Source organism: Oenanthe melanoleuca, chromosome 1 (genome assembly GCF_029582105.1).
Source record: "Oenanthe melanoleuca isolate GR-GAL-2019-014 chromosome 1, OMel1.0, whole genome shotgun sequence".
Lineage (NCBI taxonomy): Eukaryota > Metazoa > Chordata > Aves > Passeriformes > Muscicapidae > Oenanthe > Oenanthe melanoleuca.
In genome coordinates, this window is record NC_079333.1 from 25,973,529 (window position 1) to 25,987,357 (window position 13,829).

Below are 13,829 nucleotides of genomic sequence, written 5' to 3' on the forward strand. Positions count from 1 at the left end.
TCTCAAAGTATTGCTAGTGAACACAGCCTGGAGGAGGAAGAAAACAGAAAAGCTTGTGTCAGCATCTCCAGACATGTCTCTCACACCTTGCATGACAGGGATGTGATCATGAGAATCTACTTCATTCTTTCCCAGCCAAGCCACATAAAGCCACTTGCAGAGGAGGGTGGGAAGAAGGAGGAGGTTGATGCTCAGCCTTTGCCCTACCCACAGCGCTTTTATTTCAGGCCACACTGAGAAGATAAGATCTGACCTATTAGTAACTGCATCTTCTTTGGAAAAGGGCATTTATCGTGGGGGGTGGGGAGAGCACCACCCCACAGCTGCCCCAGCAGAGCTAACATGAGCAATGAGAGATGTAAAACTGTCAGAAAAATCGTCTGCAGAAACCCTTCAAGGAGAGAGCAATTTGTGCAACTGACGGTGTGAGTTTGCTAGTAGAATGACTAGAGAGGAGGTGGGGAAGAAATAATGGATTAGTCTTCAGTGTCTTGAGGGCATTACCTTATTTCTGCCACAATGGCTCATTAAATCTGCCAAGCCAAATGGGTACAGGATGTGGCATTTTACAGTCCAGCTCTCTTTAATTAGAGAGAGGTGACTTGGGAGCAGCTAAAGAGGTAGGTCATGTTTCAGAGGGTTGATGAGGAATCCAGGATTAAATCAGAGTCTCTTTGGGTCTAAGTCTGTGCACTGTGTTGGGAAAATTGAATGTGCCTTGTGTCCCAAGAAGCTCTCTCCAAATCTGCAGCCCCGTGTAAAGTTGCAGTATAGACTGTGGGGTTGTTTACTTATGAAATACCTTGTAAAAGATTACCACAGACCATTCAGCAGGCTTAGAGACTAATCCCTAAAATTATTGGAGAGAGGTCAGCTGATCCCACTACTTTCTCTAAGATTTAAGTGTAGTTTTAAAGTTTTTCAAATTATTACTGTTTTTCTTTTTTTATGGGTATAAAAGTATCTTAGGTTTCTTTGCCATAAAGGTGTGGCCTGCAACCATCATAACAGGTCTATGGCAGCACTGCTGTGTGGCAAGAGGGAAATGGAAAAGGCAGAGGCTAATGGTGGAGACTTAGGGATGTGCTTGTGTATAATCCTGGTAAAGTCCCTGCTCTCTGCATTTCCTCTTGGCTGGCTCTTGGTTGCCCAGAGGCACCAGCCTTATACAAAGCAATAGGCTCAAAGGTTTGAAAGAAATCAGGCCATTTGGATATGGCTGTATTAATAAAGAGTCAAGAATCTTTCATCTAGAAAGGTATCAGCTTCATAATCAACAGCTACAGACACGAAGGCTGTCTGTTTTCATAGGGAACATGTGATAACATCTAATATATTTTAGGAGGAGGTTTTATACCAGCAGCAGTTTTGGATGATCAAGTTATTTATATGTTAGCTTTACCACTCAGCAGGAAAACAGTCTTCCTAAACTTAGACTCTGAACTTACGGTATCCTTTAGGGAAAATACGTGATATGAAATAAATTATTAGAACAGCTTTAGGACCACTTAGAAGTGTTTCAAAAAGCATTTTAGTAACAACCATGTGCTACAGTCTACTCAATTTCTGTTTTCCTCCATAATGAGATAGAAGTTTATGAACATCAAATGTGAAGAAAACTAATGGTAGATAAATGGCCTAGGACTTAGTTAAAAATTATTTGCCAGCACAGGAGTGTACTCATATTAAGAACCATGTTTTGGAATTTTCAACCAAAGAGAAAAAAAATGGTTGGGTTGTGGCAGCTAACACCGTATCTTTTCATGGTGATATTTAAGATTTTCTTTTAAAATATAGTTTAATTTTACTTTGTGAAAACTGGTAGTAGGAGAATCACAGGTATATCCCCAAACTGGATTCTTTTTCCCAACAGAATAAAGCTTCTGTTTCTTACCCTTAAGTTAAGAACTTAGATAAGAGTAGGTTTGTATAAGGGTGACATCTATTAAATGCAAACCCTTAAATAAAGGGATGTGCTCTTCAACTGTAGCAAAAGAAATAGACAGAATAGTCATTTCCCAGGCATGAAAATAATCAAATTGAGAAACTGCAAAACAATCTGATTTAGGTCTGCAGAATAAGTATGCACAGTTTTTACAAAGTGTGAGTTTACAGTGCAACCTGAAGTTATCCTTGTTATTTCATATCTCATATTTCCTTGCATTTAAGACTGATGCAAAATGTGTATTTCATTAGAGAAACAAATGTGTAAGGAGCGAAGAAAAGGAAGGCAAGGCAAGGAAAGGAAAGTCGACAGAGGAGTGCCCTACTGTTTCCCTCTGCAGCATGGGATCATGTAGAGATGTGTGTTTTGAGACAAAAAGCCAAGGGCAGGGCTTGATAGCAGTGTATGAAGGAGAGGGAGACCAGCAGATCTTCTCAGTTGCTTCCAAAGGGGACATTCTTCCAGAAGCTGGAGCAAGCAACTCTAAAAATCAGTTTGGTAGCTGTGGCCTGCCAGCCCTTGCTCTGAGAAGTCCTCTCCATGGCCCCTTCAGCATCAACAGAGCTTGATTACAAAATCTCTGCTGCTCTCTCTAGCTGAGGAGCACTTTGGGACCTTCTTTCCACTGGAAAGAAAAAGTAACACCTGGCAATGTAAACAGCCCTAAGTTCATGCTACAGACAACTCAGACTCATGATTTCAGGGAGGCAAAGAGACTGCAAAGTAACACTTAACCTTTCAGGAGGGACAGAGAAGTCAGGAGAGGACAAGGTCAACTGTTTCACTCACTGATGGCTTTTCCAGTCTTACTATGAATCCTGGCCATCAGCATTTTGGTTTGAGCCATCCTGCAGCACAGATATGATAACTGTGATATGACAGATGAGATAATTTCCCCTATTGTTGAGATGAGATCCCGGCTCTGTTACAGGTAGAACCTGTGTTCCCAGAACAAAGCCTCTTGGGTATGCTGGTATGCATGGTAGCACTCATAAAACCACTTCCATAAACAGTAGGCAGCTGTTCCCTTCCAGAGGAGGACTCCAAGCACTCCCTATAGTGTATTCCCCCAGGAATAAGCTACATTTTTTTCCCTACTTTGAGCAGCATTTCTGTGCATCCGTTGATAAACAATTACCCCTGCAGCTCAGGTGACCATGGACATTAAATAGGGATTGTAGGAATGTGGGGTAGGTTTCAAATTCCTCCACTGATGCTGCCAGTATGATCACTGTTAGTAAAGGGGCATAGAGAAAAAGAGTTAAAAATTATTTTAGGACTAGTTGTTCAAGTCAGTATGACCTGGAGCTTAAGATAAACTTATTTTATTTTGTACATAGTCCAAGGCTGCCTTTCAAACAAAAAAGAGATAAAGGTAAATTGCAAGTTTGAATGACTGTGGCTGACAGTCATTTGCATATTTTACACAAAGAAAAAAAGTGTCTTTTTATAAGCATCTGATTAAAATCTAAATAACAATGTTTTGATGGAAAGGAAGAAGGAAGAGTTATAAGAGGACTGGAGAAAATTTATGGAAACAGACCACAACGAAGAAAAGAAGACATCTATAAAATATAGCATCAAGAAAAGAAAAACAACAAAGCAGAATTAGAAGCGAGAGTAGGAGTCTGAAAGTCAAAAAGTGCAGTGTGCCTGACATAGGCAGGATATAGCCTCAGAAATATGTTTGAAATGAGAACTTAGGTTAGAAATTAGCATTACACAGCAAGAGCAGAGAGACATTGTGGGGACAGGCAGGAACTGGGCTTTACAAGTCATAGAAAATTAAGGAAGCAGCTGTAGTTATAGGCAACTGTAGTCTGTAATTATAATGGCTTTCAAAAAAAGAAGGCCTTATGGGATTCAGGGTTTCCAATGAGAAAGCAATAAGAACAAAATCTTCTGTGGGGAAGGAAGCAGATGCAAATTACTCTGTGTGTCTCTAACAATTTGAATAAGTAGTAGGAAATCTTCAGGGAATAACACCAGTTCTGCTATTTATGCCAGAAATAAGAAAACCTAATCTTTGGGATGCATCATGTATCATGCAGGACAGCTGGACCCAGCTCTCACCCATCACAGACACATCTTCTCTGAGAGAAAACTGTTTAACCTCTTGAACTGCTTAACCATTTAATTTGCAAATTCTATCACACCTGTAAGCACCACCCTCAATGAATAGGTGTATTACCTAAAGAAAATGCCCAGCTCTTCATTATACTTTGCAATGATTAACCAACAAACGTAGTCAATAAAAAAATAAAAAGCCAGCAGCCCTCCAATACTGTTAACATCACTTCTGGAGAAGAATATAATCAAGCAGAAGAAAACACATCTATTTAGTAATTACACGGATTTTCTGTGGGTGGTAATGTGACAGTTGGGCATCAGGATTCAAATAATTACAAGCATTTCCTTTCCAGAAGAAAGAATATTATTTCGGATTATAATGAATATATGTCACCACCTATGAAAAGAGGATAATAATGATTTTCTCTGTGTCTACTTTAACATCTGCAGAGAACTCGTTGTTGCACAATAGCAAATGATATCATTCCTGTCACTTTGCCTCTTGCAATTGAGGCAGAAGGTGAAAACCAGCAGCCCACTCTGTACTGATGAAATATGCTTCCTTTGTCACTGAATTCTAAAACTGGGAGCTAATCTGGCTCTGATAATCTTTTTCAGGGATTATCTAGGTTATTTTTCCAGTGTAACTTTCCTTGAATTATCTGGACTTTCTGGGACTAGAGAGCAATAGCACTCACTTCACAAGAATGTAAAGCAACAAGTCGGCCTGTTCTAGAAAATTTTGAGCACAGATATGAAACAACGCTGTAAGCAATAGAGCACCGTGGGTTTTCCCCAAAACTAGGCTAAAATTTCCCTGCCTCATCTCTGCGGCACAGTCGGGACAGCTCCTGGGCCACTCCCGCAGCTTGCGTGCCTTGACGGGCTCTGTCCGTGGTGCTGATGCCCTCCTTCTCCGCGTCAATTGGAATTAAAAACCCATTTGGTGGAGGTAAGAAACGGCCTGTTAATGCAAACGGCCTGTTAATGCCTAAAAATCCTAGTTTGGGACATCTAGAAATATACAACTACCTCTAGGTTGTGCCTGCAAACAGACTCTTAGGCATTTTAAAATAGTAGTGAATAGCAGTGAAGATCTTCCCCTTGGCTAACCTGTCATGGTGAGGTTTCCTTTTTAAAAAGTCTTGCTAATTTGTGGTTCTTTCTAACCTCAGCTGTCCTGATATCACTGCAACAGCAAAGGAAAACATTAGGCTTGCACATTTTTCATACAGGAAGTAATTAACACTGCATCTATTTAGAGCTGCAGGAAGACATTCATTTGGTGCAAAGGTGAATTTGAATTTCACTGTATTTGAGATTAAATCAATAATCTTATGAAGTGCTATGGAAACTTGAAAGGAAACTCAAATGGCTTACCCCCAAATTCATAGTTCATCTCAAATTCAGTACAGCCAACAGTACAATGATTGTCTCCTGATTTATTTCCTCAAAGGAACAACTATCCTCAATGGTTTCCTGCAGCTGCCAGTTTTCCTTTGGAGCCACTTATTCAAACAGTCATATGAAACTTCACTTGTCTTAAGAAAACTAACAGGAGATACAGCTGAGAAACTCAGCAGTTTAATTTTTCCTGCATATTTTTCCCTTTGGATTATCAAGAAGGGAAAAAAAAAAAAAGTTTCTTAAAAAACACAATTAAATAAAAAATTGTTTGTTTGGTTATGATTTCTTTTTTAACTAGACAGAAAGCCAGATGTGTCTTACCTGCCTGCTTTTGTGATGATCATCTCTGTCCCAATGTCATGAAATCTTTTCCAGAGGTCCGCACACTGCAGCTCTACCTGGATCTCTTCCATGGATGAAGGTGGAGGAGGCTGAGGGCCTGAGCCACCAGATGTAAGGTCAGAATGGGAGCCAAATGAGCAGGATGTCCTTTCTGCCAGCACCTCTGTGTCTGACCCAGTGCTCTGTTCTGAGTCTGCAAAGTAAAGAAGCCAGGTAAGACCCCTCAGTTCTTCCAACTGTGAGGGGTAAGAGAAGGGAAGAGGGGGAAAGTCAACACAGGAAGTGCTAAAGAATAGTATGATGGCCTTTTATATGGCATATGTATGGGGTTTTATGATTTATAGCCTGACTTGGAACTTTGACTTTCCAACATGATATCTGGCTTCTTCTGTAAAATTTTAGAAACAGCTGTAAAAAAGACCCTGAACATAAAATATAAATAGTAGCAAGCAATGGCGGGAGAACAATGTAAAAATGAAAAACAGAAATGAAAAAAAAGTTAATTCAATCTGTCATTTCAAGCTAAGATGAGATGGCCTTAGTGGAAAACTGCATTCCATATAATTGAATATTCTCCTGCAGTACTGTTAAGAGTTGGTTATTTTTAAAAAACACACTTTTTATTCCCTTTAATATCTTCATCATCAAAAAATTAACTTTTTTTTTTTTTTTTTTTTTTGCTATTTGGCAGCAGTATTCTGGAAATGTGTTTTACTTGCTTCTATAAAACTCTTTTTGAACAACGATATTTCCTGGAAAGATATCCATGAAACTTGTGGTGAGGAAAATGCTCTAGGCTACTAAAGAACAAAAAAAAGTGATAGGAAACATATGGAATATATTACTAAGGAAACAACTGAGAAAAAGTGCAGAAAAGATCACATGACACAATTATCTTTATAGAGGAGAAGAAGGAGGTTTGCTAAAAAAACAAACAAACAAAAAAGTGAGGTTCAACTAGTTTAAAATTCTGGGCTGGCATGTTGAGTCAGGTGGCCATTTCTTTGCAAAAATATTTAATGTATTTATTAGGTAAATATGCTGCATATATTCAGTCCTCATTTTCATACAGAAGGTTAAGATGAAATTTTGCAAATAGCAGTGTTTCACACCCACATTTCATCAAAATAATTCATTCATTAATGAATTCAACATTCATTCATTAGTTCATCAATGTAAAACAATATTCTGCAAAGCAATGTGCTAATGTTTTGAACCTTATTTTTATTAAATTTGCACTAGTATTATATAGATGATTAGGAAAAGAATAAAAATATGAATATGAAAAGAATAAAAGAATAAAAAAAGAATAAAAACACTTCATCAAATGGCTCAGAAAGAGCTCTGGGGATTTCAAAGAGCACACAGAAGCAATATTTTAGAGTATCCTCATTGATCACACCAGTAAAAGCATTCCAGTGAATGAACAAAACAGCTGCTTACTCTGCACTTGAAGAAAGAAAGAGGTATTACTGTCTCTGCAAAGGAAATCTAAGGAGACAAAAAGTAAAAATCTGTGCTAAAAACATGATTAAATCATGGCATATAAAATTCCTTCCTTACCAAGAAAATACCAGAAACTCTTTAACAACCCTGAAGTCATGTAGGCTGAGTCTGAGGTTTACAGTGTTTCTGAGAGACAGTGTCTCCTGGAGCAGCCTGCACATCAGTGCAGAGGGCTACAGTAAAGAAGAAGGAGGCAGTGAAGATACCATTCACAGAACCACCATCCTCACCTCCTGCTACATGGAAATATTTCTGGAAAATCCATTTTGCTGTGGTATGGACATAATGTGTTTGACTGATGGTTTATGAGAAACTTCCAGCCCTAAGTGCCATCAGGAAGCATTTCTCTTTTATGAGAGCCTTAGATGATATCACTGGGCACCAGACATTTTGTTTGAGAGGGTGTTTTCAGTAAGCTTTGTCAGTTATTTAGACAATCTGCCAGTATAATGTAGAAGTTCTGCAGGACAAGAGAAAGGTTCAGTTCACTTATTGCTCCAAATCCATTTTGAAAAAAGATTTCTTTACATCTCCCATAGACTTCCCAGTTAGGCTGAAGCAATATTAGGTCCTTCTAAAGGAGTAGCACAAACTCATGCATAGAGGACTGTTACATGGAGAACATCCAAAACTAATATCCTACACACAAGGTGATTCAAGATCATTTGGGATAATCTTCTGGGGTTCTGTGGCCACAGGACAAATAATCAATCTGAGAGTACAGAGGGGGCTCAGACATTTGACCCTACTTCACTATCCTGGTGACACAGGAGCAAATCTTAACTTCTAGCTCAAATTATTCTACCTCAAAGCATTGGAGAACTAAGCATGAGTAGGGGTCACTATGCTTAGGTCTCCCTAGGCACAGCTAATCAATTTGTCCTTCAACAAAAAGAGAGAGGATACTTCACAAATCACAGTAAGATCTGTTTGTATACCTGCTCATGTCTTAAACCATTAACCAGAAGTCTTACATCTTCTCTCAGATTGCAGAATCACAGAATCAATTGAGCTGGAAAAGACCTCTGAGATCATCTAGTCCAATCTATGACTGAATACCACCATGGTAACCAGACCATGGCTCTAAGTGCCACATCCAGCCTTTCCTTAAACAGGGACAGTGAGTCCATCACCTCCCTGGGCAGCCCATTCCAATGTCTAATCACCCTTTCTGTGAATAAATTCTTCCCAATGTCCAACTTAAAGATAAACTACGCTGGGAATCTGAAGGGACTGGATATAGGGAAAAGCAAAGCCCTCCTTCTGAAATGAGGTACTAAACTGTAGGTCTGAATTCAATGAGACTAGACCACATTATCTGTGCTTGGTTCAGGCACTCAGAAACTGTCCTCTGAGGCAGTATGGTAAATGGCCAACAGATGGCACTTGGCTAGGTGCTGTTACCACTTCATTCCAGCATTTCCTGCACAACTTTTCAAACTGGGCATGTGGCTGGAGCTTTGGGAATCCCTGGCAATTAACTGGAATAGCAAAATATTAAGTATCAGAGGCTTAAGCCCCTTCTCACTGATTCAGACTGATATCATCCCACTGACTTTACAGACTTGTGGAGGGGCCTTAATTATGGAAGTCAAAGGAGAGCCATAACCTTGCATATAATTTTCCATGCTGGCACAAATCAAAAATTGCAAAAGAAGTCCACAAATTACTGATAAGCCAGTATCTACCCAAACAGGTGGTACCACTCAAAGGAGAATAGAACTCTTTTTTCCCCAGGGATACTACTTTGTGTCTGGAGTTATGAACTGTTAGTACCCCTTAGTGCACAGAACAGTAACTATCTCTCCTTCTAATTTTGGAAATGGAGAGTCACTAGTGTTGTTGTTCTTAGTTTAGACTTGATAGGCACTGAGACATGTTCTGTGTTTTCTTCAGCTTTTCCTGAGCTAAGCTCATCTGAATGTTGTCACCCAGTTGGAGATGCTTAGTCCAGACCCTGGGAATTCAGGGAAAGTTGAGTGCATCTGACATATGAAATTCAACCCGAGTGACAGCCAGGTCTATAAGATTCTGTGACTTTTAATTAGAATTGTCTCCATGTGCTAGGATTTTGATTTAATCAAGAGACAGGTGTGAACATCTGTAAATGAGCAATATTTAGAGGGATGCAGGGTGAACCAGTCTCCATATGTAGTAATTAATTGTGCCAACTTGCAGCTAGCCCACCTCAAGCCACTCTGTGCACATACTTGCTCACAATGAAACAATCAGGAAGAAGATCTGAATATTCTTCTGGCCTTCAAACTGGGAACTTGATTTCTTCACACACAAGCTTCAGTGGGGTGCAACTTTGCTGAACTCAAAGAAATTACTTTTACTTTAGATTGGTGTGAGCAGAGGGAAAGCAGGCAATAGCTCCTGTGAGCACCCAGAAATGCAGGCTGGGGCTGGTACTACATATTGTGTATGACTGAAGGACAAACAGAAGGATTTCTGAGGAAGATAAGCTACATGTAGTTTCTTCCACCTCCAAAGTAAGATAAGAGTATTTGTTTCTCCTTTAAGAGGTGCCTTATGCAAAAGCCCACATTCTGAACTCAAGGTCCCATCAGAGGGAAATGCAGATCCCCCATGACTTGGCTTCCTTTCAAAGTTAGGAGACCTACTCAAAATAATGCCCCAGGAATGCTGCCTCTCTTGCACTATATTAGGCAGCAATCCTACTGTGCCTGGATGTGGCACATAGGATATAGTTCAGGGGTGATTATGGTGGTGATAGTTTGACTGTTGTAGATGATTTTGAAGGTCTCTTTCAACCCTGGTGAATTTGTAATCCGTGCCACTTTAGACATAAGTTAAGCAGCAATTAAAGTAGTTTCATGGTTTTCTCTTGCTAGGTTACAATCCTTGAGAAATACTTCACAACCAGCTCATCCATCACTGACCACTAACAAAAGTGGGAGTAGATGCAACTGAGATTACTAACCCTACAGTATTCCACTGGACTTTCAGTTGGGACTGTCTCAGGTCAAAATGTTCCTTAGTGCTTTTACAGGAACCCAAACTTGCACTTTCTGATCTTAACTGTTTTTCTTTACAAGATCGTTCCTCTCACCTCTCTTGAAGCAGGGGCCTTCCTCTTGCACCATAGCTATGGAGGTGAACGTCTCCAAAGCTACTGCTGACTGCACAGTTAGTTTCAATCTGCCTCCGTCATTTCCCTATTCTTTCAAATCTCTTCTAAAACTAACCATTTCTATTCTTGCTTATTCTTTATGGCTTTTTTTCCTGATGTTTCCACCAATTATATTTGCTGTTCTATGAAGTGATGTGTAGCCAGAAAAAAAACACTAACATTTCAGTCTTTGTGAAGGCAGACATAGTAACCACAGAGAAATGCCAATGCTTAACTCTTCAAGAATAGGCTTTTCCCTACAGATAATACAGAGGAATTACTAAAGCACTGTCCTTTTCACAGGCAACTTGCTGGACAAACAGACTGACCAAGTGGTTTTTACCATGGGACCTGGACTGATCTGTCAAAGCCAGACAGGCTATTGCAAGAACTGCATTTCAAGGAGGTTGAAACTATCTAATGGGAAAATACTGTAAATTTTATGGAAAAAAAATTTGATGGGTTCTAATGTGCAAAAAAATTCTCTAAGGCCTGAAGCATAAGTCTCTCTCACTGTCATTGTGCATACAGTTCCTTTTTCTACTGCCCTGTTGGCTGGCCTCCAACCATCCCTTCTTACCACACTGACCATGCATCCAGCTACTTACTGAAGTTTAATAGAATTGGAGGAGAGAAATTTTCTCAGCACTTTCAACAACCTTTGAGCCTAACCAGACCAGAGGGTCACTTTCAAAGCTTCCAGAGATACCTTTGGCCATTTCTGAGTTTAAAGAATAACATAAAGTAGTTCAGATTTTTTTTTCTTTTTAAATGCCTTTTGCATTTCTACTGTCTCTGTATTACCCTAGAAATCCTCAATTTATAATTTTTTCTGATCCTCAAATCCCCAGGCTTCTTGTTGTCAGACAGAAAGGAAAACACCATTCTGACAAGCATGGTGACTCTGAGGTCAGCATCTGCACTGAGTGCCCCAAGATGATATACAATAACCCAAACCAACACCAGTTTCCAGCACCAGTGTCCTGGGATCAGAGTCATCCCACACAAATCAGAAAGGTGCTACTGCCTGACTTCTTCCTATGACTCAGCTGGCTAGTATTTCTCATGTAAATTTCCTGGGTTTTCATCAGTTTGGTACAAGAGGCAAACTGGTATGTGAGATATTAAAAGACTATTTTCTATGCATCTTCATAGATGAATCTTCAGCAGAATTTTTTCTGCGGTTGGAGCACATCAGGGATACCACTCCCCTTACTTAACCAATAAAAGAAATAGAGCTCTGTTTAGTCCTTGGCCATATCATGCAGCTCACGCACTCAACAAATGTTTAACTTCAAACTATGAAAAATGTAAACTACAGGAGTGGGAACAATGACAAAAGATTTACATACATAAAACATCACCTACTCAGAGGAGCTTAACAGACTTATTCCCTTTCTTTCATTATTTTTTCTTCTTTTTTCCCCTCCTTTTTTATTTTTAGGGGTTTTTTTTCCCTGTATGTGTAAACATCTAATGTAGACCCTGTCAGATTCCATTAGCATAAAGATTTCTCTTGGGTGGAATGTGGCAGCTGTTACAAGCTGTTAAGGGTTTGGTCTTTTACTGTTTATTTTTGTTTGCAGGGTTTGTGAATATTTAGTGCAACAGGTGGTCTTTCCCTCTCGCCTGCAGTTGATTTGCTGGCCATTAGGACCTGCAGACTGCAAAGAAGGTACAAAATATAGGACATGTATGGACCAAGACAATCTGGGGAACCTTTTTGTTGTTGTTGCTTTTACTTTTTTCCTATGAGCTCAGCTGAAATTAGTAGAATGGACACCTTGCTTTTGCTGCTGGTTGCAGACTGATCTCATGGCTCTTTTTAGATTTATGATTTTCAAACTGGCTACTGCCACCCCACAAAATCAGCAGCCTAAGAACCATGCATAAAGCAGTGTGACATTACTGGAATGTAGAAACAAAATGTCACAACCCCATAACAGTGAAAGAACAGAAACTAAGTTTCTGTCGTACAGCACACAAATAGTTTGTAAGAGTGGAAATTTATCTGGCTGTGGTGTGGCAGCTGCTGTTGCAACTACTTCAGGTACACAGCTGTTTTCCCTGATAACAAATACTTGGGGAGAGCTAAACCAAAACTAAATCAAAGACCTTGGTAACTTCAAAAACACACAAGAAGTCTGGCTGTGACAAAGGCAGCAGGAGCAGCAGAGGTGAAGCAGTCTGGAGTTCAACAGAGACGTTCAAATTAGCACGGTGTATTTTGCACAGCTGATCCGGCAATTGCTCTTGCTCTAGGCAAAGGTTTCTAAACACTTGGTGATTGTAACCATATGGACATACTGCACACAACAAATAACACAAAGATAGTTCTGCAGGTGTTCTTATAGATTATCTTATCCCCCGAACTTTTCCATTCACTCACAGGCTCTACTGCATTAATTATCCCTTCTTCCAGCATTAGCCCATTATTGACTACATACATCTAGAATTTATAACCTGTTTATTACTGATAATAGAGTCATAGAATGATTTTTTGCTGAAAGGAACCTTTTAAAGTTCATCTAGTGTATCCCTCAGTAATACTTATTCCGTTCGTGACTTTAAGTTGCAACCAACATCAGGATTTACTGATGACAGTACCGACCTGTCCAAACCAAGAACTCCATCTATATTCGTGCTCCATTGCAAATCTCAGGTAGCCAAAAGAAGCATTCAAGTAGCTCATTTTTAGCCTAAAACCATGAAACCATGACAAGACAAAATGGCATTCATATCAGCAAGATTCAAAAAGACAAAACTGGAAGATGTTGCAGAGATGGAGAAATGTGGCACAGACAAATGGAACAACCTGATACCATCACAAGTGGTACCAATAGAGACAAGCTGATTCTGAAGTGAAGAATTCCTCTGGCATTTTAACATCAAAATCTTCTTCATCCTCCTGATACATAGTGCTATAAGGCGTTTTTGTAAGATAACTTGAGCCAACAAAACATGCAAAACCCACTCAAAAATGCTGCCCTTACCAAAATTGAGTTTAAGGCCAGTACAGTTATCACACATCTAAATCCCCATGACAAAACACAGCTAGTAGAATATAAAACCAAATAGAAAGACACAAAAAGATCCATGGTGGCTTTGGCTCTAAATGCAAGTCTTGCATCAATTTGACTGTGCACTCCCAAGAGCTGACTACCTCTGTCGTGTTTTATTCCATGTAAGACTGAACAAAGAGACAAGACTCAGCAAAGAAAAAATCACCCTGATTCAGAGGTATGCTCCAGCTGCTATGCTCCACTCCAGCAATGCAAAACAGCTGTAAACCTGGTTTAACCAGAAAGTGCAATTGGGTTTATGACTCCTCAGCATTGGCAAAGAAGTACAAAGCAGCTGGAGTTTACTAGTATATTCAGCCCTGGGGGTTTGCCCTTAAAAGTTAACTTTTGCTCCAGCCAG

The 13,829-nt window shown here is 39.7% G+C and overlaps 1 protein-coding gene across 1 annotated transcript in view; it reads right to left on the reverse strand.

Moving 5' to 3' along the window:
- TBX15 (T-box transcription factor 15) overlaps window positions 1–13,829 on the reverse strand; it is a 92,743-nt gene that overhangs the window by 30,644 nt on the left and 48,270 nt on the right. The window contains exon 2 of the mRNA XM_056488298.1: window positions 5,744–5,957. Coding sequence (XP_056344273.1) covers window positions 5,744–5,957 — 214 coding nt within the window. The remainder of the gene's footprint in view (window positions 1–5,743; window positions 5,958–13,829) is intronic.